The sequence below is a fragment of the Acartia tonsa genome, chromosome 3 (assembly GCF_053477335.1).
Source record: "Acartia tonsa isolate MP-2025a chromosome 3, ASM5347733v1, whole genome shotgun sequence".
Lineage (NCBI taxonomy): Eukaryota > Metazoa > Arthropoda > Copepoda > Calanoida > Acartiidae > Acartia > Acartia tonsa.
In genome coordinates, this window is record NC_137262.1 from 46,275,958 (window position 1) to 46,303,733 (window position 27,776).

At 31.4% G+C, this 27,776-nt stretch overlaps 1 protein-coding gene and 1 long non-coding RNA gene across 2 annotated transcripts in view; both read left to right on the plus strand.

Annotated features, from left to right (window-relative positions):
- Positions 1 to 5,387: 5,387 nt before the first annotated feature.
- LOC145314913 (uncharacterized) lies at positions 5,388 to 7,810 on the plus strand. The gene is made up of 3 exons (XR_013877885.1): positions 5,388 to 5,440; positions 7,366 to 7,452; positions 7,662 to 7,810. It is a non-coding gene; the product is annotated as an uncharacterized LOC145314913 (long non-coding RNA).
- Positions 7,811 to 8,959: 1,149 nt separating this feature from the next.
- Positions 8,960 to 27,776, plus strand: part of LOC145315278 (lachesin-like) — a 61,343-nt gene continuing 42,526 nt past the window's right edge. Inside the window, exons 1-3 of the mRNA XM_080155304.1 lie at positions 8,960 to 9,075; positions 11,138 to 11,212; positions 20,965 to 21,057. Of these exons, the coding sequence (XP_080011430.1) occupies positions 9,013 to 9,075; positions 11,138 to 11,212; positions 20,965 to 21,057 (231 nt within the window). The 5' untranslated portion in view covers positions 8,960 to 9,012. The remainder of the gene's footprint in view (positions 9,076 to 11,137; positions 11,213 to 20,964; positions 21,058 to 27,776) is intronic.

A 27,776-nucleotide genomic window follows, 5' to 3' on the forward strand; every position in this document is an offset into this window, starting at 1 on the left:
TGTTTCTCCTACTTTGTGGCTTCTCCTACATTTTTAAACAGATAAGGAGGGGACTTTGTGCTGTTTATTACACTAGTCCCCAAAATTTTATAAAAACGTTTTCTTATAACTTCCAGAAATCTTATCGAATTTTGTTTGGTATAATTATTTATGTCACATAGGAAACTGATCAAATTTGTTTATCTCTAATATAAAATTTTAAATGTTAAATCCATATTTTATTTATTTTGATATTCAGTTTTGTGGTTTACACTTTGTGTTGTACACAGGAATCAGAGGGAAAAGCAATCTGTCAATAAAATATATTTCTGATAAGAACAAAAAATCATGTAAAAAAGTAATCATCATGTCTGTGTGAATCAAAGGATCCGCTGGTCTGATAAGGTTCTCCTTTATACTGAAGCTCTCTACAGATCCTGGTAAGTTTATTTTGTTAGTTTATTTAGTGGAGGGTAAGTACCTAGACGTTCAAGGGGGGGGGGGGGTATTGGGGTGATTACCGCCCCCCCCAATAAAAAAAATGCCTCTGTCAAATAAAGATTACCCCCCCCCCCAATGAGCTTGGGAGGCACCCCCAAAATTTTTATTTTTAAAATTTTACCCCCCCCCCCAAATAAAAAAGCTTGGACGCCCCTGGGTAGGTACCTCCACCTCCCAAAAGAAATCGCCTCATTTTTTTATTTTCAAAATTCAAATTGAAAGTGGAAGATCAACTTCCACACGATTTCGGCCCTTCCCTCAAGTACCCATAAAGGCATAGCCACTATCATAAACAAGAAATATTTTTATACCAAATCCTTGTATCTTGTTGAATGTAAAACTTACTTAGACTCAAGGTCTTATCCACTTCAATGACTTTACCTATTTTTACAAGCAAAGCTGTTCTGTAAATATTCCTGTTTCATGTTTTGTGAATAGTAGCTTGTAAAACCAACTTGGATAGAGCTTTACCTTTTTTTAGTACCTTAGCCACTCTCCGGCTTTTAAGAACTTGCAGATTACATAGATACAATTTTATGTTTTTTTGTTATGTATGGAAATAGGGTAATTGATTAGAAAGTTTTGAGAGTAGTTTCAACATAGCAATAGTAAAATGTTTAGAAGAATCTGTTGAAACAACAGTTGATTTTTATTTACAAAGATTTATTCATACTTCTCTGTAGCAGTAAAAAAGTTCGTAATTTATACAATATAAATCTTTTTCAGCCATCCTGTAGTATAAAGTAGCAAGATTGGTATTTTGGTTCGCCGCGCTATCTCCTAAATTAATGATTTGTTCTAAATTTTAGGTAAGCTTTTTTTTAAATTTGAGTTAATAGATTTTTTTAGGCTACTAACTCTCCCCTGGAATATACAACCCCCAAGTGCTAGGGGCGAGACCGCTTGTTGAAAATAAAGTTTACATACATACATTTACACATTAAATTGGTCAATAATCATTTAAAAATGTATAAAATAATCATAAAAGAAAGATATGCTTTTATCTGTTTCTGTCAAGTTTAACTTGTTCTCATTCAAAATAATTGTCTGTACTCGATTGTTATAAACATGAATTCTCTAGGACCAGACATGAAATGTTTTTATAAGTAATATAATAAAACAACAAATCCTGCAAACAAACGTTGTAGACTTGCTTTTTATATCTTTATGACTCTAAGATGAAATGTAAAAAAAGATATCTTGTATTTTGTCAGTTTTTGCTGTAAATTATTTCGAGATATTTTGATAATTCTTTTTGCCTGTCTTTTAAGACAGGACAGAAATGTAGGGGAAAAAGGAACATTGGGCTGTTTATTACACTAGTCCCCAAAATTTTATAATAACGTTATCTTATTCGTTGGTTTCAAAACTTTGGGGGCTTATATTGAGTTCTGATATATTGGTTGGTTCATTAAGTTGAGTGTTCCAACTTTTCAACCACTAATCATAATCTACAGAAGGGGTAATTGTGTGTATCGTCATTTGGAAATTAAGTACTTTAATTAAATCTTGATTTGTTGGTTCAAACAAGTGGTGTCTAAACTTTTCAACAAATAATTTCTTTTATCATTTTGGATGTATTCAATGTATCTTCCTTTTCTTATCCTTACCTATAGAGCTCAAATAGCCTAAAACCTTGCCAAAACTTGGTTGTAGTTTCTCAAAATTACCATTTAGAGTAGCTATATTGCTAAGATTCAAATAGATTTTGAAAATATATTTTTCGAGACAATGGAAGCAGAAAATAATTTGGGAAAAAGTATGACGAAAAATACATGTAAGAAACTTATTGTAGAGAGAGAGAGAGAGAGAGAGAGAGAGAGAGAGAGAGAGAGAGAGAGAGAGATAGATAGAGAGAGGGATATAGAGAAAGAAAGAGAGAGAGAGAGAGAGAGAGAGAGAGAGGAGAGAGAGAGAGAGAGAAAGAGAGAGAGAGAAGAGAGAGAGAGAGAGAGAGAGAGAGAGAGAGAGAGAGAGAGGAGAGAGAGAGAAAGAGAGAGAGAGAGAGAGAGAGAGAGAGAGAGAGAGAGAGAGAGAGAAAGAGAGAGAGTAAGAGAAAGAGAAAAAGAGAGAGAAAGAAAAGAAAGAGAGAGAGAGAATAAAGCGAGAGTAGAAGGGTTGTAAGTCCCTGAAATGTTGAGATATATCGAAGATTAAACCAGAGCTTCCTCTCTTCAGTTCTCTCAAAGTTCTACCAAATTTCGGACAGTTAGACATGCGTGATTATCAAGTTAATTTGTAACAATAATTTCAGCGGAGCTATTATATAACTATATCGTTAGTATACATGTGATTTAAAAGCCTTTTATCATGAAGATTAACTTGTTCATTTGCACTTCAAGGACATTATTGAAGTTAATTTTTTGACAATTTTATATAGCATAAATTACTAATAATTTTAAACTTGACATAATGATTCCTGTAACAGTTAAATATAATTTAGAAAGTGTAGCAACGCTTAATAAATCTTAATAATTAAAAAATATAGATTTGAGTCTTTTTTGACTAAGAGGATTATTAAAATTAGAGCAATAAACAACCAAACGGGGTGTCAAGCTTAAACAGTTTCACCCTACTTAAATTAAAGGGGGGGGGGGGGGGGTTGAAACGTAATTGGCGCTCTCCATGTGGAATTTTCTAGTGAAAGGTGGCTTTTATTACTTTTAAGTATGTTAAATATATAGGGGTGTAGACAAGACACTGAGAAACGCCACTGTGTCCTTATTAAGCATCCTGTAATTAGGTAATATTGAATATTAGATTGCTGAGCTTCGCTTATGTGAATGTTGTAATCCTTGTTTTTCATAAAAGGTGGTGAATAATTGCTATTTTTCTTGGGTTCTGTAGAAAATTGGTATTTTACATACATTTGATGTGACTCTGTGTTTTATAACTTCGGAGAATATCAGAGAGAGAGGGGACATTAGACTGTTTGTAACATAAGTCTCCAAAGTTTTATAATACCGTTTTCTTGCTTAACAACATTGGGGACTTCATTAAATTGAGTGTTCAAACGTTTCAACAGCTAATTTTAATCTTCGTTTGTCTAAACGTCAGGTTTGTTGAGCTTCGCTTATGTGAGAGATGTCATCCCTGTTTGTCATAAAAGGTTGTGAATAATTGCTACTTTACTTAAATAAAAGGGTTCAGGTTCTGTTGAAAATTGGTATTTTGCATAAATTTGATGTGGTTTTGTGTTTTATAACATAATATGCATATCTTATATATTTTATCAATATACTATGAAAATATTATTATCCATGAAAAAAGAGTACAAATATGCATTTTTGAAAATTTACATTTAGTAGAATAGAATTATACTATAATATAATAATTTCTTCTGCATAGAATTTATGATTTAAAACATACTAAATGTTTATAAGAATTAAGATTGTTAAAATTTTTGTATACAAATTATTGATTTCTTATTATCTCTCCAGTTAAATTCAAATTTAAAAAAATTAAAATCCTACATTATTTGGAAATTTACAATCAAAGCTTTTTTAAGGTCGATACGTCCGTGTTAAGGATAACTCTGACAGTTAGATTAGGTATGTTAATAGGTTGAGACATGATTCCTGTAGCAGTTAAATATAATTTAGAAAGCATTAAAATCATTACTTAAAAGTCCGTATGTTAATTATAAACATGTTGATTTTTAGATTATTGTAAATAATTATCGCATTCAATTGATTTTACATACATTAATTCCTAGGACAGTTAGGCAAAAGTTCATCAGAAAAACTTCTGAATATGCAATGTAATGTAATCATGTTCATTATAAGCATTCTGTATTTAAGTAATTTTTGGATAACTTAATAACTTGTTTTTAAAATCTGCACAGGAATGTAAAAATTCCCCCATGTGATCATTGAGTGTAAATATTTAGAGGGGTTGCTTCTCCCCTAGGATAAAAATAAATAAGAAAGAAATTTATCCCTTATTGAACTATTCAATCATTCTTTTTACAATTTGCTTCAATTTCTTATTCGGGGGGAATTCCCCTCGTGTGAACTGTGAAAACATTAAGTATACAAAAAAGGATTCAATTCAAAACAAGGATGCTATTATTCACAAGAAATATATTTGTCAATAAGAAAACAAATGTCGGAAATAGTCCCTTTCGTGGAGCGATTCGTCTTATTTTTAAAATATTTTTATAGGTTATTTTAGGATAGGTTAGGTTATATTGGGTTAGGTGATTGCCCCACAGGGTTAGGCAATTGGCCCCGCAGGGTTAGAGTTCCCGAAGGGACTAGTAATAGGAGAAAATCTACTGTGAAAAAATACGAAGAATCGCCCATTAAGGTGCGTTGCCACGAAATGGACTATACCCCAAATGTCTATTAGCAGAAAGTAAATCCCAACTCTCCCATACAAATAATACAAATAACTTGTCCCCCAATTCATTGCTGACGGATAAAGCGAGTCATAGAGTAGATTCTCATTTAAGCGTAAAGGTTTTAGCTGTTTCATATCCTTTAAACATAAATCATTATTTGATAGCTATACGTAGATTATAAAAATAACCCGTAAATACACGTATATTCTATCCTTATATGAAAGTAACAGAATGTCTGTCGTTTGTCTGCGTGGCTATAATTTAAGATATCGCTTATTGTTGGAGCGATATGGTTCTCCTTTACACTGGAGCTTTGTTTAGGTTTAAGATTCTATATAAAGCCTTGGGATGGTTTGGGCTATTTCTCTTCTCTCAGCCTTTATTTTTAGAGTACTTGGCTTCCAGTTGAGCGTAGCAGTTATTAACTCACATCGAAAGAAGATGAATTGGGATATGAAAACAAAAAAAGTAAAAAGAAATTTTTTTTGAAAGAATTGATTCTTATAAGAAGTAAGGCTTCGTAAAGTATAAATATAGAAATATTTTAGAAATAACTTTAAGTTTTACAGATAATCAAAACAATGAAGATGGTCAGAATATGGTTTAGTTTCACTATAGGTAAAGATTTTTTTTTAAAAAATGTATCCATATGTCTTACATATGATTGTGAGCTAGTCACAAATATTCGTTCTCTAAATAATTGCTTTTTATGTTGTAATAACACTAAGTTATATAAAAACATAATTTAACCACTATGTTTAATTTGATATTATAAAATAATATAAATGAGAACGCTTTGTTTGTTGTCCATAAGGATCTTGGACAAAATAGCCTCGCATATAAAGGCCTCTAAAAGTTTTTTGCCACCTTTAAAAACAATTTTATCAAACGCCGTGTGAAAGTCAAACTGTCTAGAATTATATCTTATTTCAAAATGAAACTTAATAATCAAAATAAACCTTAAAACTATAAATTAATCAATTTGAATATAAATGTTACTATATATTTTTTTATTTTTTTTTAATAATTCCATTGTAGGAAATCACGCAACCTTCTTGTACTTCTTCAAATTATGGTCAAAGAAAATTTACAAAAAAAAAATATGTTATATTGTTTACTTTAACTTGCAGACGTACTGACATACATAAATTATAGAGTAGCCTGCTATAAAATATTCATGATTAATAACTAGATTGTTAAAGTGCAGGTTCAAAATTGTTCATTTTCTTATGAATTTATGAATTAATTAAAAACTTTTTGAAAATCATCCATTTCATCCTTTTAAATTATTCTAAAAAAATTAACATTTTTATTTTCTTAAATTGAATTATCTTACTTATTCATTAATTATTCTTACATTTATTATCTTTTTATCCTTCGTTTAGCACATTTGGGTTAGTAGCAAAGCATCACTATAACTAGGTTATGACCCCTTTACCTGTATTTGGTCATAGTAAGCAAAGTAACCTTCTTTTTCAAAGTTAGCGCGAATTTTATACATATTTCACATTTTGAGTTAAATTTACCTAATTTTGTCAAAGATAATATTTTAATAAATTGTTACTTATGATACTTCACCGATGTTTTTCATTATTAGTTACAAGTTTATAATTGCTACGGTTCTTGAGGACTTTGATGTTCTTGTTATGTAAGAAACCTATTAATAGATATTTTGAAAACACGAGGAAAATTGAAATGATATGCAGTCCCTATTATACTTTTAAAAAGCTTTTTTACTAGTATAGGTTGTTGCATCCGTTATATAATTATATTTCTATGTCTGCAACATTGATGGATTTAAAAACATAAAGAGCATTTTCTTATATTTTAAAAATCTACTTTGGTTAAAATTTGAATATCTTTACTGTATGATACCTTGCTCTTGTTATTAATATCTTAGTTACTCTATAACTGGGTTATGTCCGTTTGTCATACCGTCACAATAAATAAATACGTTAGCTTTGAAGGTTTTGTGATTTTTATTGTATTATAAATTGTATTATTTAATTCTAATTAATTTAATTAGTAAACAGTTTGCTTTTCTTTCTTAAAATTCAAGGCTTCCCAATTGCAATTTAAAGACAAATCAAAACAAACTATAAAATAGTTTTAAACTAAGAGAATTAAAATTTAAAGAATGCAATTGAATAATATTTAATTGTACGTTTTGAAGTAAAATGTTAAATACTGTAAAGAAAATACTTCCACATTTCAATATTGTAAAAGTAAAAGAGAACTCAATTAAAATTGTAAAATTGAATATCTTGAAATTATCTTTTATAGAAACTACGCTTTTTAACAAATGAATATTAATTTTTGTTCTCTCAGACGGACGGTCGAACAGATATACTTCTTATCGGTGTCCTTATATAAAAATTGTTTGCCTGTCTTTAGACAAGGCCTCGGTATCACTAAGGATTTATATGGTTCTCCTTTACAATGAAGCTTCTTATAGGTTCAGAAAGGTTTTTAGAACCTCAATTCTTCCCTCATGTGTTTCTAGAGGCATTTAGTGGTATATAGGTTTATAAATAATATTCCAGGTTGGGTGACTTTTCCTGTACGGTTATATTCTGAGAGAGAGCCAGGATATTTTCAACTTCAACGACAGAATAAATACTTTTCGGCAGGTAAAAAGGTTTTCAGTAATCTGGTTTTGGGTTCTAACACCGCCATAACAAAGATGTTAATAATGCTACAGAAGTCCGTAATTTTAGGCTTAAATCCAAGTAAAAGTAAACAACCAAAGGAAACTATTATATAAATTTCAGTATTAGGATTCCAGTTTCGCTTTACAGCAATTTAAACCTTTCCAGTTAGATAATAAATACGTTTTCAGTTGACCGATATTCAACCATTGGTGACAGTCTGTCCAACAGTTTTGATGGTGTGCCAGCAACTTCAACAACTTCCCAAACTTTGGACACCCTGTCAACAAGTTTCGGGGACACCCCAGATATTGCAAATTTCCCAGGGATAGGAGGATAAGTAAATTATTAAACATTATTTGGAAGAAATGTGAATTGCAATTCAAATTAGATTTAAATATTAAAACTAAATACCATAGCCCGAAAGTTTTTTACCAGCTGCTTCACTCCTATTTTTTAAAAAGTACAGTAATCTTTTAAAAATGTACTGTTATAAATGTTAAATGCAGAAAATTTCTTGAAATATAATAAATCTTTGATGAAATATTGTCCAGTAATATTAGATTTACACGAGGATATTTATTATCTATAAAATTAGATAATTATTGCAGTTTTAATAAAATTAGACGCCGCGCTTCTAGCCTCTATGGGCTTCAACATAAAAGGGAAATTTAGGCAATTTTAATAAACTTAGATTTTGGTTTTATAATTAAAAATTAAAACATCATTTAAGGGGGGCGGGGGTTTAGAAAGTGGTTATAGTTACTTCCTTAGTGATGGTTATTACTTTCGAAGGTCATATTCGAAGCATTTTTATAGATTTCAGAACCATTAGGTAAATAAGATTTCAGATTTCAATAAATACAAAGTCAATTAATTCCAAGCAAAATAGCCTCAAACCTGTAATGACACAGAACAAAGATTCGATTTAATTTTCTAATCTATGTATATGTAATGAAAATCTTAGATTTTAATGGATAGACAAACATCTAATTTTAATAAATATATAAAATTATAATACAAAAAAACTCCATTTACCTATCCTTGTATGCTATGAAAAATTTAGATACTTCCTACTCTCCATCACTCATCGATGACGGCCGCAGTGGGGCAGATAAACACAATCACGGTTTTCTTATGGAAATAGGACAGTTGGGCAAATCAGTAATCATAAAAAGATATATAATAGCAGATTTTCTTTAAATTTTCGTTGATAAAATATTTGAAACCAAGCTAATTCAACAAGACTTAAAATAATTCTGTACATTTTCTTAACTTTTTTTTTCATTCAATGCTCTTTATTCTTGTTAACCACCGGACCGATTTAATTATCCTTTTAAAGAAGCTTCTAAGAAAAATTGCCCATTATACAAAATTTTCTTTCTAAAACAATACATAAGCCTATAGAATCAATTTATTAACAATGGATGTTGATTAAGAATACTATAAAAGATTCAATATATTTTAAGGCATTGATATATTTCTCATCTGCCCAACTTTGTAGGAGGGAGAAGTTTAAATGCTGGAGGGTCCATTACTGGGATGATTGATTCTCTGGGCAGAGTCACCAATTCTAAGCTGTCAGCCAAGCATCAACTTTGCAAGGTAAATTTGATACTTATATAAAAGTGACAGACTGTGTGTCTGTCTGTCTCTGTATATCAAAGGATATTTACATTGAAGCTTATACTAGGTCTTGAGAAGGTTTATAACTATTTTTGGGAGAGAAATCCAATACCCTAAGAAGAGGAATAGTCCCTTGAAAGAAATGACCTCCCAAATTTTTCTTTATAGAATCAAAATTTAAAGTGGAGGTTCGACCTCCTTCTCTCCTAAAGTAGAAGCTTTGCTTTAGAAGGCAAACAAATATTTAGGTCAGTTGAACCACCATTTTCTTTAGAGATATGACAATGGAAGATAAATTTTTATGCAACGTCTTTCGTAAACCACATTAGAATAAGTTATTCTACAGTTTCTACAATATAGAAATGTCTGACATTTTAGCGAGGATTCTCAAAATTCTTAAGAATCTATTCTACAGTGTTTTTTTTTATGAGAACTTTTTTGAAAGCAATTTTACCCCACTTAAAGTTATCAGAATTTAATGATTAATGGCTTATTTTCTTTGTTTTTTAATGCAATTGATAAAACAAACAAAAAATATTACAGTTTTTGTTTAAAAAGTACAGTAAAATGTAAAATTCAAAACTTAGGTGTCAACATCTAAAAATGGTTTTAGCGCATTTTTCTTATGTTCAAATCTTCTACCTTTTGCAAGAATGGCTACAAAATGTTGAGATATAGAGCTAAAAATTAATACAGATACTATTGGGGACATTTACTAGAATATATCAAAGTTTGAAGGCCATATCTCAATCAGGGAGGGAGTACTGGTCCCCCAAAGTCAACTACTGAAAATCCAATTTTTTTCTTGCAAAGGGTAGAAGATTTGAGCTTAAGAAAAATGCGCTAAACCCATTTTTAGATGTTGTCACCTAAGTTTTGAATTTTAGATTTTTCTGCACTTTTTAATAAAAAAACTGAATTTTTTTTTAATGTTCCATTAATTGCATTAAAAAACGAAGAAAATAAGCCATTAATCAATAAATTCTGATAAATATAAGTGGGCTAAAATTGCTTTCAAAAAAGTTCCATAAAAAAAAACACACTGTATAAATTACTTTGTTTTCCGTCTATTATAAAATAGGAATTTTGTTGAAGAAATATGATTTTGCTAAAACAAGCTCTCCATTTTTAAATAATTGGGTTTATAATCTAAGTTCACACTTTCACTATAGAATAGGTTAAAGATGAAACAAATTCAATATTATTCGATTTTTTCATTTTGAAAGAATACATTTTTTATTGAGTTAAAAAAGTAAATAAAAGAAAGAAAGTAAAATTGTTTTACAATAAATGGAAAACTTTTTATGTGAAAGTGTTAATAATAACATAAAATTGTTTACAATATGTTCCATTTTCTTACTCTCTCCGTCTTTCTACCTGTATAGATGAGAGCCTTTTGTACAATTTACCAACGTCGGTCTGTTGCTCAAACAACATGAGATTCACTTTTTTATGTTTTTTAATCAGTCTTCTTTAAATTTGAATGTCCCTTTGCTTGTTCAAAAATGTTATGTGAAGTGTGAATTTATCAGCTGTTATTTAAGATAGATTACATAACTTTTTTAGCCTCTTTTTCATTGTACAAATAGCTTCGCTGCTATGTACTTTTTCATATCTGTCTATCCTTTTTTTTATATAAATGTTGCAAATTGATTTCTTTACACGCCAAGGAAACAAAAGAAATTTTTCAATAATCTTAATATCTACATGAAAAGGACTGTAGTTTTTTTTATTGCAATAAAGCAAGAATAATTAATATGCAAATTTACTAACTTTGAATTAATAGCTGTACTGTTCTGTTGATATTATCGAGGTGGAGTATAGAAAGGGGCAATACCATAATTATATTAATATAGATATATTGGTAAAATTTTTTGAAATGTACAGTCCTGCTTAAATTAACAAAACACCATATCCAAAGATGTTAACTAATAAATTTATATTTCTTTACATGTCACTGTATAACTATTGTTATCATTCAACTTTAGGCAAATTAAATAATATTTTTGTTGAAAATTTTGCCATGTACTGTCCTGTTCAGGTTAACATAACGGCACAGGCCGGGATGACAGCTACATTGTTTTGTTGTCTTGCCAGAGAAAATCCGGAGCTAGAGGTAAGGATGGATAGTGGATATAGTAGACATAAACACACTAGACAAATCATCAGACAATCATTCTAAATCTAAATTTAGCTCAATTAAATAGTTACTTTAGAATAATTAGAATTCTTAAAAACAAGGACAACTATGCGGTAAAAAATGAAAATATTTAAAAGAATAATAGAACAGTAAACTATTATAAAGAAATACAGATGAAATGTAATTTGATAAATTTTTAGCAATTTTATTTATATAACAGTGAGCGTGAGTACTTTTAAATTAGAAAGACTAAGTAATTTTTTGACGTACTCTGGTGATGTGACGGTGTTAGTGGACAAACGGTAATACCCAGAATTAAAGAGTATCCGCATTGATATATTATAAACAATTTTTGTTTGACATGTTATACTTTTTGATAATTTCATATCAAGAAGCTGAATATTCTAATGTTATTATTAGCCCAAAAAGTACAAATATGTTTCCGTCCTGATGTACATACATTTATTATGGAAGCATAGCATCTCTAAGGTTATGGCACATCTGCACGTCCGTCCTTTATTCTTGTTTGATGATGAAAGGAAGTTGTTATGATTTCAACAAATCGAATTTCAATTACACATAAAAATAAATTTTTAAAATTGTTTGATTTGAATTTCTTCTAGTTTTCCTTATACAGTTAGGGAGTTGAATCCATTTTTATAGAAGCAGAAATATAATCTATGATTCTATGGTTTGGACCCTCTAAAACTCTAATCTACCTTTCCACTTTCCCCTCTCTTGGTGAAGATATCTTCAACGCCGATACGATTTTTGAAATGTAAGATTCTACTTTCCCTTCTCTTGGTGAAGATATCTTCAACGCCGATACGATTTTTGAAATATAAGATTCCACTTTCCCCTCTCTTGGTGAAGATATCTTCAACGCCAATACGATTTTTGAAATTTAAGATTCCACTTTTGCCTCTCTTGGTAAAGATATCTTCAACAAGAGAGACAAAAGTGGAATCTTATATTTCAAAAATCGTATCAGCGTTGAAGATATCTTCACCAAGAGAGGGAAAAGTGGAAGGGTAGATTACAGTTTTAGAGGGTCCAAACCATAATCATAGATTATATTTCTGCTTCTATAAAAATGGATTCAACTCCCTAACTGTTATATGTAAATGAAAGAGAATAAGATATTATTTATGTACAGTGAAATTATTTCGAAATTTACCTAAAGCAAAATTATTTGAATTATTAAATTGTTTAAATTTATCAATTTGTTTGAAATGTTATATGACAAAATTTTTAATATAATTCATGAAATGAAAATAAAATGGCTGTGCGAAGCTGTAAAACCTTTTTTTTATACTACAATGACGTAAAGGGGGATGAGGGTGGGGTTCTAATGCTTTAATCTAGCTATACGGGAAAGTTTTCCAAATTAAGGAGAAAAAATGTTATGGCTTCTTTTTAAAGTTTGAAATATCTCAGTTCCCACCTCTCAACATGGAGAGTTCTTGTAAAACTGTTCAATTAAAAAAAATTCTTTTGCTCTCAAATACACTTTTAAAGTAATGATTTTATAGGTTTCATTCTAGGTTTTATATAGTTTGTCCCTTAATATTGTACCTTACACCAAAATGACTCGAACAAGAATGCTTACTATGGACATATTTCTTAAGAATGCTTCGCTTAAAATATATTGCACAATCTTCATAGAAATCATTATTGAAAAATCATATAAATAGGATTACTATAGAATTATAGAAAAGATTCTCTAAGAAAAAATAATATTATGTTACATTGGAAGAACACTTATACATATCTATCTGTCCTTTAGTGCAGAAAACTTTAATTTACAAACTTTTTATAAAACCCAAGGTAGTCCAAGGACCAAGCTCATGTATATAAGGAGACATCACTTCATATTATACCAGCGGATTCGCCCCTAGAGGCATTTACGGGCACTTTAGGAGGGGGGAGTTGAATCCCAAAACCCATTTTTTTTAAATTTAGATTTTTTTTAAGGGTACTTATACAAGGAGCTATTACTTTATTTTTTATAAAACTCAAGTTAGTCCAAGTATCAAGGTTATGTATACAAGGAGATATTACTTTATTTTATACAACTCAAGTTAGTCCAAGTATCAAGGTTATGTATACAAGGAGACATTACTTTATTTTTATAAATCTCAAGTTAGTCCAAGGACTAAGGTTATGTATACAAGGAGACATTATTTTATTTTTATAAAGTCCAAGGTAGTACAAGTATCAAGGTTATGTGTACAAGGATATATTACTTTATTTCTATAAAACTCAAGTTAGTCCAAGTATCAAGGTTATGTATACAAGGAGACATTACTTTATTTATTATAAAACCCAAGGTAGTACAAGTATCAAGGTTATGTGTACAAGGAGATATTACTTTATTTCTATAAAACTCAAGGTACACTAAGGACCAAGCTTATGTATACAAGGAGACATTACTTTATTTTTTATAATACTAAAGTTATTACACGGATCATAGTTACTTTAATTAGGAACCATTACTTAATTTTTATAAAACCCAAGGTAGTCCGAGAACCAAGGTTATTTATACACGGAGAATAAAAGTCAAGGTAGTCTAAAAACCAAGGTTAAGTACAAGGAGACATTACTTTATTTTTATAAAGTCCAAGGTAGTCCAAGGACCAAGCTTATGTATACAAGAAGATATTACTTTATTTCTATAAAACTCAAGGTAGTACAAGGACCAGGGTTATTTATACAAGGAGACATTACTTTGTTTTTATAAAACTCAAGTTAGTCCAAGGACCAAGGTTATTCATTCAAGCTATTACTTTATTTTTATAAAAACTCAAGTTAGTTCAACGACCAAGGGTATTTATACAAGTAGCTATTTCTTTATTTTTATAAAACACAAGGTGATCTGAATATCTTATTGCATCTAAAACGGTCGGAATATCATTCTAAATGATCTCTATTAGTTTATGTCTGAAAGGGATTTGTTGCTACAAAGTTTTTCAAAGTACAGTCTTGTCTATACAGCATTAGCATATGATGGTGTTCTTGTGTATGTGCTAATGATACGAATTTTATGTAGGTTTATAGCATAACTTGGTTTTGTTTAGGTTTGTTAAACAGAATTATTTAAAAAGAAAAACTTCCTGGAATATTATATTTGTATAACCATCTTCTTACTTTGAATTTTTATAATTTAGAGGCTGCTAGCGGCTACGCCCTTTGAACATATTTGATTTAAAACACAATCTTACATTAACCATAGCCTTAAAAACCATAAAAGTAAATCTATTTTTCTTTATAAAAGGCAAGGACTTTCAAACTGAGTTACAAGCATACATTTTTACATACAGAGTGATTAAAATTTCGCTTTGCATGATAAAATTTTCTTCAATATTCAAACCTTAATCTTACCTTACCTTCTCTTAGCAAGTTTATGTTATTTTGCATAAAATAAAAAATGTTTACCCAATAGGACCTTATCTACAGGTGGATAATAAGCCATTTTTTTTTATAAATAATTACTGAGTTACATACATACATTTATACAAACGAGGAAGTAAAGTAAAAAATACAAATCTAAAACACTTAAAAACCTAATCTTACATAACCTTTACCAAACATGCCCTATATATTTGAAAAAAAAAGCAAAATGCATAAAAGTAAAATGTGAAGCTAAAGACCTTAATCTGCAGGTAGGTATAAGAAGCCAAGGACTTTTCAATATACAATGATCACCATAAGAACTGAGTGACACTAATGCCTTTTAGCTTGGGAAAGAGATATAGATTCTTGCAAAAAAATCATATACAATATTTTATTAAAGCTGTCATTTTATTTATAGGCAGTTGCTGCTGCCGACTGTACATATAACATAGTTTCTAAACAGGCAGCTGAAAACAAATATCACTGAACCCAAATTTTAAATAAATTAAGGCATTGTCAATTAATGACAGAAACTGTAGGCAATTTAACGAAAATTAGTGACATTTAAATAGAAATTAATTGCATTTAATTTAATAATCTTACACTATTGGTTTTAATATCAACCATTTTTTTATTCTTTACTTGTACGTTATAGGACTCTTTCTATATTTTCGAATCCTTATCCATTGTTATAAAAGAAATAGCTTTGAATAAAAGATTAATGGATGTACTAACTGAAGGGAAAATGCACTATGCAGTTCTGGTACAAAACATCTATTATCATACTGCATGTAACACTTTTGTAGCGTAGCACCTCTAAAGCATTCTTCGTCTGCCTGTCAATACCTCCATTGAATAAAAGGTTAATGGATGTATATTAAAAGGATGAAAAAGCATTTTCTAGGTACTAATTGCCATGCTACTTTTAGAAGCAATGCATGTTTTGCGCTGCCCCAGTCTGATGGCGGTTATACTGGGATTCTTTAAAGGTCAGCGTACCTGGGGAGCCTCATATGATGACTTGAAGAACTTAATTCTTATGGACATTTTCATTCTTCTGAAGTATTAATTATCCATAAGCAGTTAATTTCCTAAAATATGTATCAAATTAACTGTGAAAATAAAAATTTGTAATCAAATATTTTATAGTTAATCATTCCTTAATTATAATACTTTCAGGCTTAAAAGTTTGACTAATGATATATGCAAGGATTAATACGCCCATAACTATAGATTTTATAATACAAGAATTAATATGCCCATAATTATATATTTTATAATTAAATTACATAAAACTTACTAAAGAGTGGCTATATGAGGCTTTTTGATGCTATTGCTTTGATTGTTGCTTGTTGAAGAGCTGAAATAAATAAAATCTCGTTACATGAATTGCTAATTGAAATTCTTAATTTGAAATGAAATTTTTTTTTTTTTTTTTATATCTTTAAGTACCTCTGTTGGATTTTGTTTCGACTGATGATGGATTATTGGATAGGATGACACAATCTACAAATAATATTAATTATGTACAATATGTATTTATCCTTTTAATGATAAAACTAAATTTGAAATGAAATGAATTTGTTAATTAGCATTTTAGTCTTTAACAAAATACTTGATTGCTGTGGTAAATTGGAACAGGTTGCTCTTTTAATGCTGAATAATTTTTACCTTTTGCGAAATGCAAATCTTAATCTGGTGCTCAATTGGCAGATGAGGAAAATTTACATTCTAAATAAAAACAGTTGATTAGGTAATTAACAAGGATTTTTATTATTCTCAAATTTATTATATCTCAGGTAATTATTTTATCTTGTTTTTTATTTTTTTTTGGCAAAATTTACAATTATTACAGAATATGAACTAAATTACCTAGAGAGACTCGCCATGAAGCTTCCTCCGTTTGTGCTTTTTAAGCTTTGGAGTAGATGGCTGATCTCTGGTTAGGTTTAATCTGGAAAAGTTGAATTTTGGTTTAATTTTTGAATAATTTTGATTTTTTCAGTTTTTACAAATAAATAAATAAATCTATAATACAAAGTAGAACGATGTCTGTCTGTCCGTCTGTCTGTCTGTCCGTCTGTCTGTCCGTCTGAAGCTTAAGATCTCGGTAACCGCTGAACCGAATGGGCTCTACTCTTCAGGGAATATACCTACTGGTCCTGTGGTGGTTTTAAGATATTTTCTTGGGGGGTGGGACACCCCCAACCCCCCCAAAAACAAAAAAATCCCCCCCCAATTTTTTTTTTTTTTTTTTTTTTTTTTTTGCAGGAGATTTCCTTGGTCCTTTTACGAATTTCACCTTAATTTTTTTTTGATAACCTCTTGGGGCAAAGCCCCTAGAGGATAGGGGCGAAGCCCCTAGTAAATAAATAAAGAAGAAGCAAAGACAAAATTACAATTGATAAGGCGATGGGCAAGGTAGGCATTACACGTCCACTTGGCTGTGGTCTCAGGTTTGCCCCTAAATTATATGAGTTTAATATTGCCCGGGAGCAAAGGCAAACCTGGGACACACAGCCAAGGGACCATATCACAGTATAAATGCGACAATGACAATAACAACATTATATAAAACAGGAAGACAAAGATAAGAAGACATATATAATAAAAGTGTGATATCACGTATTAGTGTTTTTAGTTATTCAGTCCCAGTCATCGTTTAGGGCAAAGACTGGTTCTGGCAGCCGGTCCATTGATGAATCCTGGCAGGATGGCAGCACCTCCTCCTCAAGCTCTTCCTCTGTAGAGGAACTGATTTCCTGGGTGGTGGACCACAGAACAATGTCGCGGGTCAGACCCCCCCTTAGCGCAGAGATTACTTCCTGCTTGGCCCAATTCAGGCGGGCTACGCGGTTCAGCCGCCCTTGAATCCTGGCCCTCTCCCCCTTCGCAGTTATTACCCGGAGTACTGATACCAGGTCCTGCTGCAGGTCTAACCCCTGCATTTAGAGGCTCTCATTTTGCCGGACCTCGATGGCATGGTCGATGAGACCAGCCGCCCTCATGTTATGTAGGTACAGCTGGTTTTGCTTATTGAGCCCCGCTGATACGACGACGAGTTGGTCGGCGTAGGCTCTGCACATATTCGAATCTGTGTTCATTGAACACATCTGTGGTGGCGTATGCATCCCACGTGGCATCTGTGGCCGCGGGAGTCATGTTCTCACTGCACTGGTAAAAAATCTCTGCCCTCTGGAGTGGCAATAGGACTGTGACTGCGTCTGGCAGACATTGTTTTGGTTAACTGAAAGAGTTTTATTTCTTTAGTTATCGTGTTAGGTTTGTAATGATAAAAAACTGGGATTATTGGTCAGGTGCAAATCATAAGCATTTAACTTTACGTGTCTGTAGTCGTAAGACATTTTCACTAGTATGCTAGTTCTAGTAGTAGCCCTGCCATAGGTAACATAATTTATTAAATATCATTTCACTTGTACAGAGCAACAGACTTCGCTTGGTCGAGCTACGTCTGGCGGCTTGTCTTCGGTATTTGCTATAGAGTAGCTTCACTCAGGTAAGTACTAATTCACTAAAATCAGACTTCGCTCTGATTAGCTCCGTCTGGTGTTTGTCTTTGATAAATTGCTGTTTTGGCGATAGTTATAGAGTAACTTCACTCAGGTAGGTGTGTTAGGACAGATAGTTCACTTGTACTAAAGTTATAGGAATAGTTTTGCTTAGATAGGCGATAACACACAATTAAAATACATAGTTTATTTCTAATTAAACACAGGTAATTACATTATCGACTGTCATTTCAGCTGTCTCTGTGATGGTGGCAGGTGGTAACCGCAGGTGGTAGTACACCTGCAGACTGTTATTGGTGGTAACCGCAGGTGGTAGTACACCTGCAGACTGTGGTTGGTGGTAACCGCAAGTGGTAGTTTACCTGCTGGTGAGAGGTAGGAATTGGTGAATGTAGGCTTGTTGGATGCTGTAACACCTGTCATTTACTGCTCCATAGAAGGTGGCTTTGGGGCAACGTCTTTGTAGTACCCCATGTGGTGGGCATCATCAGCTGCCTTGGCCAGCGACTCAGCGAGACACAGATCATCTTCTGGGAGGATTGTCGCTATGTGCCTCACCGATCTCCTGGTGGTCCTTGACCCTTTCTCATTCGCGTTCCTGTATGTTATCTCCACAGACCTTATGATGCCATCCTTGGATGGGAAGACATCAGACACTATTCCCAGCTTGAAGGTGCTGTCCCCAATGAACTTCTCATCTGGCATAGAACCAGCAGACAGCCTATGCTAATGATGGATTATTGGATAGGATGACACAATCTACAAATAATATTAATTATGTACAATATGTATTTATCCTTTTAATGATAAAACTAAATTTGAAATGAAATGAATTTGTTGATTAGCATTTTAGACTATAACAAAATACTTGATTGCTGTGGTAAATTGGAACAGGTTGCTCTTTTATTGCTGAATAATTTTTACCTTTTGCGAAATGCAAATCTTAATCTAGTGCTCAATTGGCAGATGAGGAAAATTTACATTCTAAATAAAAACAGTTGATTAGGTAATTAACAAGGATTTTTATTATTCTCAAATTTATTTGAAAAAGACAATCTCAGGTAATTATTTTATCTTGTTTTTTATTTTTTTTGGCAAAATTTACAATTATTACAGAATATGAACTAAATTACCTAGAGAGACTCGCCATGAAGCTTCCCCCGTTTGTGCTTTTTAAGCTTTGGAGTAGATGGCTGATCTCTGGTTAGGTTTAATCTGGAAAAGTTGAATTTTGGTTTAATTTTTGAATAATTTTGATTTTTTCAGTTTTTACAAATAAATAAATAAAGAAGAAGCAAAGACAAAATTACAATTGATAAGGCGATGGGCTAGGTAGGCATTACACGTCCACTTGGCTGTGGTCTCAGGTTTGCCCCTAAATTAAATGAGTTTAATATGTTTGGCCTGTCTGTCCCTTGGTCCTTATACAATTACATCTATGCTTTTTTTATTGTTATTTTTCCAGCTTTAACAAATTAAGGCCCGATCTTATTTTAAGATTATTAAACAATTAATTGTTAACTTAAGAAATTGAAAATACTATAATTTGTAAAGTAATTTATTCTGAAAAAATTTACGTAGTAAAAATGAAAGAATATAAAATATACACTGATGTATGATAGCTTGAATATAAAGACTAGAAGCGAGAAATATTCACAAATATAAGGAATACAGCATCTGAGGATTAAAAGTACCACTGCACAATGTACGAACAAGCTATTTGTCTCCCCCCCCCCCCCACCCGTTGGGAGGGGAGGGAATGGGCTTTGGATTAAAGCACAATTACTTCTGGAAAAGGGGTTTCCTTCACTAGGGAGTGACGTAATTTCCTTCAAAATAGAAGAAAAACTGCCTAGAACCTACATGAAGCCCTGTAAAAAAAAGAACAAAATTTTTATAACTATAAGTTTATTTTTATTTATATAAAGATAAGTCTTTAACAGTCTAAACTTAAAATTTTATCTTTATTTCAAGAATTCTTTTAATATACTTTTTTTCTTTAGTTTCTCTTTCCCTAACATGTTAAGAGTAAGGAGAGAAAATAATGTCTCTACCTCTTTGAACTGTCAATTTGTCAAAGTAGGGAAATGTGAGGCGAAAAATTACAACTAAAAATATTCTCATAAAGGGACAAGTAGTTCTGAATGTTTTTTTTTCTATTAGTAGTGGAACAATAAGAAGCTAACAACATTTTAGAGACATATGTATATATCCTTATTCAAAATTAACAGGATGCCTGAGTGTACGAGGAGCATGGATGAGGGAAAGCATGGTTAGAGCTGCTTGATTTGTAGAATCCTAACTTTCTACAAATCTTCCCCCTTACAACCCTAGGGCATCTTAGGGAAGGTTGCGTGATCATAATCTGACAAATTAAGACAGCATTTGTTAACCAAGTGCAAAGTCTATGTGGGGACTTGAACTCGGTTTCTCCCAACCACAGCGTAGTGCGCTAACCACTACACTATGGGACACCCTTATGGTTTTGAACTCCTAGGAGAAATCGCACTACAAAAAAAAACAACAACCCCCAAAAATAAAAATGCCTCTTTTTTTCTTTTCAAAAATGAGATTGAAAATTGCGAGTGGGGGTTTCCCCCTATAGGCCTATGGGGGTGTAGCCGATAAAATACAATTAAGATATAGTATAAAGCAGATATGTAAATTGGTGTAAGAAAGATTAACTTTTGACATTTTTAAGAATTCTTTTTCAGGTCATGCCAGGATGGATCATAGTTACTAGTGATCAATTATGGTAGATGATAGAAAATAATACTATCTATCTTACTATCTATCCATTTCTAGATATCTTGGTTACGAGAGAAAGGCCAGGATGGATCAGACTTGCTAGTGTTAAGTTACGGCAGAAGAATTTTCTCTCCCGACTCAAGAATACAGGTCTGTCCTTATTAGAAGCGAAGGTACTCTATAATTCATTTTATCTGTCCATCCATCCAATGGGGGTAATGTGATTTTCTCATCTGCGATTGTCATCCCTGTTTTTATTAGTATCTACTCTATATATTATTTTGTATGTTTCTAAAATTCCAATTTTAAACCTGGAAGTTTGGACTAATAACTTATAATTAAGTAAAGAAAATGACAAACAACCATAATTTGAACGAACGGGTTTTAACTTAATTTCTTTATATGTTTATTAGCGGCTTCATCCCTAGACTCAAGGGGCTTTGCCCTAAGAGGTTTTATCAACCTAAATTTTCGTATTTTAGATTTTAAAAGTTTATTTTTTTTTCTTTTTGTTTAGGGAGGGGGTCAAATTTTAGTTTAAAAATTTTTTTTTGTTTGGGGGGTGGGGCGGGTTGGGGTTTCTAACTCCAAATTAAATAGCCTAAACCATCACAGGACCAGTAGGTATCTTCCCTGAAGAGAAGAGCCAAATCGGTTCAGCGGTTACTGAGATCATATGCTTCAGACAGACAGGCAGACAGACATCGATACGGTTTTAATTTTTATCTTAGGGGCCAAGGCATTAACTTGTACTAATACAAAAATAACATTCTCATTTTGCCTAAAATGGCTTCTTTCTTTTCTTTTCATTTCGTATTTGGACTAAGTTTCTCAAAAAATCAGCCATGTGAATTCATAAAAATGAGGGAGATGAGAGGAGAAGTAGGAAAGAAAACCCTTAAAAAAGAGATGGATAATCCATCGTTATAATGACGTCACAAAGCTGTTTTTTGAGACACTTTGTCTAGCTATTTCTTTTCCTTTGCTTTCTCTTTCTTTGCAATTAATCTTTTTTTTTGGCATTAATATGTATAGTATCACATTTTTAAACATGTTGATATTTTGAATTTATTTTTTTTATAATATGGAAAAGATTTGGATTAAAATAATTTAGTTTAAGATTCTAAAAATGCAGATAATGCATTTTAAGAAATAAAATTTTTAAAACTTTTATCTATTTTCATAAAAAAGAAAGTTTTTTTTCTTTTTCATTAGTTCAAGATCAAAAACCTAGTTTAAGTTTTAATCTATTGAATTTCTAAATTTAAGAACGATTGATCAAAATTTATTCAAAATTAAATAATATACATATGGTATAGTTTTTAACAATGTAAGTTTAATTTCTTTATTTTGTTTGTGAACTTTATTTTTATTGGCTATTTAAGAAATTTTAAGTAAGAAGCTTTAGGTATACGTTTTTAGTCATTGGTATTGCTACGCTGCTATTGAATGATTTCCATCGAAGTGTATTAAAAGCAATGCTTTTCTTTAATAAGGGCCGTTCCGTCCGTCACGGACAGTTACCCAGCCGACAAATTTGCGAAATTTTCGCCAACTTTCGCAAATAAATTGCGAAAAAATGGCGAATTCGCGAAATATTTGCGATTATATGTTGCGAAAATTAGCGAAAGTTTGCAAAATCGCATATTTTGCGAAACCTTGCGAAATCACGACAAAACATGCAAAAAAAAATTAGCGAAAATGTGCGAAAATGCTTTTTTTTGGCGAATTTTTTTGGGTTGCTAAAATATACAAAATCGCAAAAAAAAAAATTAGATAAAAGTTGCAAATTCACAATAAATCTTAAAATGTGCTAAAACTTGCTAATTCACTTAAAATGAAAACTTCCAAATTACCTATCTTGCTAATAATTGCTAATGATTGCAATTTAGCACTAATTAGATTTATTCCCAATCTTGCTAATTAGCAAGTTTTAGAAAATTTTGAGATATAGTGCGATTTTGCAACTTTTATCTTAGCTTTATATTTGTGATTTTGCATACTTTATCAACCCTAAAAATTCGCCAAAAAAAAACTTTTTCGCTTATTTTCTCCCTAATTTTTATAATTTATAATCTTGCTAATTAGCTAGTTTATCACATTTTGAGATTTAGTGCGATTTTGTATATTTTTGCCAAATTTTTCAAAATTCCCAATCTTAATTAGCAAGTTTAGCATATGAGATTAAATGCGATTTTGCATATTTTCGCCAATTTTTGAAAATTTTCAATCTTAAGCTAATTAGCAAGTTTAGCATATGAGATTAAGTGCGATTTTGCATATTTTTGCAAATTTTTGAAAATTTTCAAGCTAGCTAATTAGCAAGTTAAGCATATGAGATTTAGTGCGATTTTGCATATTTTTGCCAATTTTTTAAATTTTCAATCTTGCCAATTAGCAAGTTTAGCATATGAGATTTTGTGCGATTTTGCATATTTTCGCCAATTTTTGAAAATTTTCAATCTTAAGCTAATTAGCAAGTTTAGCATATGAGATTAAGTGCGATTTTGCATATTTTTGCAAATTTTTGAAAATTTTCAAGCTAGCTAATTAGCAAGTTAAGCATATGAGATTTAGTGCGATTTTGCATATTTTTGCCAATTTTATTAATTTTCAATCTTGCTAATTAGCAAGTTTAGCATATGAGATTTTGTGCGATTTTGCATATTTTCGCAAGTTTTTTAAAATTTTCAATCTTGCTAATTAGCAAGTTTAGCATATGAGATTTAGTGCAATTTTGCATATTTTCGGCAATTTTTAAAATTTTTTTAAAATTTTCAATCTTGTTAATTAGCAAGTTTAGCATATGAGATTTTGTGCGATTTTGCATATTTTCGCCAATTTTTTAAAATTTTTAATCTTGCTAATTAGCAAGTTTAGCAAATGAGATTTAGTGCAATTTTGCATATTTTCATCAATTTTTTAAAATTTTCAATCTTGCTAATTAGCAAGTTTAGCATGTGAGATTTAGTGCAATTTTGCATATTTTCACCAATTTTTTTAAATTCCTAATTTTGCTAATTAGCAAGTTTAGCATATGAGATTTAGTGTGATTTTGCATATTTTTTCGTCAAATTTTTTTAAGTTCCCAATTTCCCTAATTAGCAAGTTTAGCATATAAGATTTAGTGCAATTTTGCATATTTTCGCCAATTTTTTAAAATTTTTAATCTTGCTAATTAGCATACATATACATATATTAAAAACGCCTAAAAAAAAAAGTTTTTCTAAAAAGTAAGAGACACCTAGCGGCAAATATTTGAACTATATAAAAGAAAAATTAGTTTAACTCTATTTTAAATGTGCAATGGAAAAGACAGCTCTCCACAATTTTATACAAAGGGAGGGAGGGGACATTGGGCTGTTTTTTACACTAGTCCCCAAAGTCTTAGTATTGTTCCTTGGCTTAACAACTTTAGGGACTTTATTGAATTTTCATTGGTTGTGTTATTAAGTTGAGTGTTTAAACATTTCAATCACGAAAACTAATCTACAGAAGAGGTAATTTTGAGGATATGCAAATCCATTTAGATTTTATTGAGAACATTTCCCGTTAGATAGACAATTGATGTTTTTGGGTATTAATTGGGATAATGTGAATTGTCTTTCTTATATACCCAGTATTTAGTTCAAAGATGAAAACGCACGAGCATTGTCGGTCAAATATGCGCACTAGATCAATAGCAGTTACATGAGGTGCATGTGAGAGCATATGAGCGGTCAAACTGGACACGTAATAAACAGGGAGGGATTGGGGATTGGAATTTAAAATATGCTGCTACCCAAATTTTATAAAACGTTTGCTCATTTTGGTTGGCTTTTAAAAGTTGGATACTTTTCTAAAATTTATATAAATATTTATCTCAAACTAAATCAAATACAGGATGCTTAACATTTGAAAATTAAAAAAACAGTGGTGCTTCACTGATAACTTTGTGTTTGTTCGTTAAGATCTCGGTAATCATTAAACTGATTAAGTAATTAATTTTAGGGAAGCTTCCATAGGTCCGTTTTTAAGCAATTTTAGTTTATCATCTTATCTTGTTTATCAACATTGGGAATGTATGTATATCAATTTATGATCCTCGGCCTCTCAGGGCTAATTAATTTTATCTTATAATTGTACATTATAATATCCGCGAAAAGCTGTTTATAATACGATGTTAGCTTATGAAATAAAATCTTTATGTTTTTTCTTCCAATATGTGAATAATATTCAAAAAGATGCATATTTTGTTTTATAAGTTGACCTCTAACTCATCAAAAAAAGTTGATTTTTAACTTTTACCTGTACAGTGACCACCTGGAGGCCTGGAGCTCCGGAACCTGGAGGACTATCCAAAAAATCTTAAAACTTGGGAAATTCATCATATAAGAATGATTTTACGTATGTAACATAAGTTGTGTATAGAGAGAGATAGTTGTGTATGTATATTTATATATTTTTAAAAGCAAAGCTTTTCTATAATTAGGGTCGGTCCGTCCGTACGTCCGTCCGTCCGAGATAGATAGCTTTTATTCGTTAATTTAGGCAGGTTAGAATTGTCCTATCGATTTCAAATTTTGCATGATGATTCCTGTAGTACTTAGGTACGATTTAGAAAGCGTAGCAACTCTATAATCATTAACAGAATGTCCGTACGTCCATTTTAAACATGTTGATTTTTCTACTTTTTTAACAACAAATTTTTATGTGATCTAGTTATCCGTTTGATTTGATTTTTTGTATATTGATTCATGGGACAACAAAGAACAATAGTATAAGCGAAGCAACTCTATAATCAAGTCCTAAAAATGTAAGTATGTCCAGAAACATTATCCCGTATCAAGCAGTTTTTGAACAAATTTACTTACAATTTTGCTTCGACTGTTTCGATTCTTTTATATTCTGATTATTCAGTTCAGACACTATACAAGTGTTAATGTCCGTTTGTCCTACCGTTTCAGTGCTTCGCTTTTATGGATGTTGTCATCCTTGTTAAAGAGCAATTGAAAATTTAATGCAAACTCAGGGATCTAAAGTGATAAGACATTGAATGACAAAATTACCCCTTATATTATCAAAATTAGTGGCTGAAACGTTTGAACACTTAACTTAATTAACCAACCAATCAAAATTCTCCAAAGAAAAAAAATATTACTATAAATCTTATAAAACTTTGGGGACTAGTACATTAAACAGCCCATTGTCCCCTCTTTCTCTTCAAACTTTTCCAACAAATAATCTAATTGTTCATAAGGGGTAATTGTCAAAAAAAAATCAATCTTTTATCTTTTATAAGAGCCGAGAAAATCACGTTTCCCCCAAACTAAGACAGACGGACATTTCAAATTATAGAGTAGCTTCGCTACTGATAAAAAAAACAATAAATATCAGAGAGAGAGAAAGGGGACAATGGTTATATTACACTGGTCCCCAAAGTTTTACAATAACGTTTTCTTATTGGTTTACTTAAATACTTTGGGGACTTTAGTGAATTTTGATAAGTTGGTTTATTAAGTTGAGTGTTCAAACTTTTAAACCACAAATTTTTAATCTACAGAAGGGGTAATTTTGTATATCAATTTATCGGCCATTTTCCTATCCCTGTATAACATACACTTAATCATAGAGTAGTTAGTAGCATTTATTCAATTGTTCATTAAAATTTTTCCAGTTTGGCTTAAAAACTGACTATTATCCCCTTGATTAGAACCGGTTCTATGTTCTGAAGCTTAAGATCTCAATAACTACTGAACCGATTGGGCTTTCTATTTTAGGTAAGCTTAATATTTGTCTTGTGATAGTTTTAGGCTAGTTGTGGATTAGGTTTAGGCTATTCTATTTTAAGTCTTGGGAAGGTTTTAGGCTTTTTAACTCTCCCCTTTGAATACAGAGCCACTAGAAGCTAGGGGCGTAACCGCTAGTATTATATAATGGATTATTATTACATGGATTTTACACAAGATTATCATGTTCTTTAATAAATTGAAACTATTAGCTGGCTAAAAGAACAAACGCTCTTATCCACCCACTTTACCCCACCCCTCCCCTTCTACTGGAAGAACAAACTAACAAATAAATGATATTCAAGTTAGTGAACCATTCAATGAAAATTCAATAAAAGTAACTTATATATTTTCTAAGTTGTACCTACGTACTACAGGAATCACCTTGCAAAGTTTTAAATCGATGGGACAATTCTAACCTGCCTAAATTGACGAAAAATATGACAATTCTAACTACTTAAATCTATAATACAAAGTAGAACGATGTCTGTCTGTCCGTCTGAAGCTTAAGATCTCAGTAACCACTGAACCGTTTGGGCTCTACTCTTCAGAGAATATACCAACTGGTCCTGAGATGGTTTTAAGCTATTTTCTTGGGGGGTGGGACACCCCCACCGAATGAAAAATCAGGTTAATCAAACATCTTGGTGCAAAGCCCCCCCTCCTTTTCCCCCTCCTACCAGTGCCCCTAGAGGCTTCTAGGGGCGTAGCCGCTAGTCCTTTTATATAAAGTAGTAAGCGTTTTTTGTCTGTACTGAAGGATCTCGCTAACTGCTGAACCGATTTTGTTCTCCTTTACAGTAAAGCTTCTTATAGGTCCTAGGAAGGTTTTAAACTATTTTGGGAGAGGGTGTCTTCACCCCCCTCCCCCCCAAAAATATCTTCTTTATCTTTTTGAAACTCAAATTTTAAATGGGATGAGGTCGACTTTTCCTCCCCCTACCTTAAGTAAAGTGCTTCTAGGGGCGCAGCCGCTAGTATACATATATAGCAAAGCTTTCTGTCCCTATAGGTTGAAATCTTTATTTTCATCAAATCCTAAAAGGGATAGATTATTTCATCGTTAGATGGTTGTCCGCGGATAGTAAAATGAAAACTTGT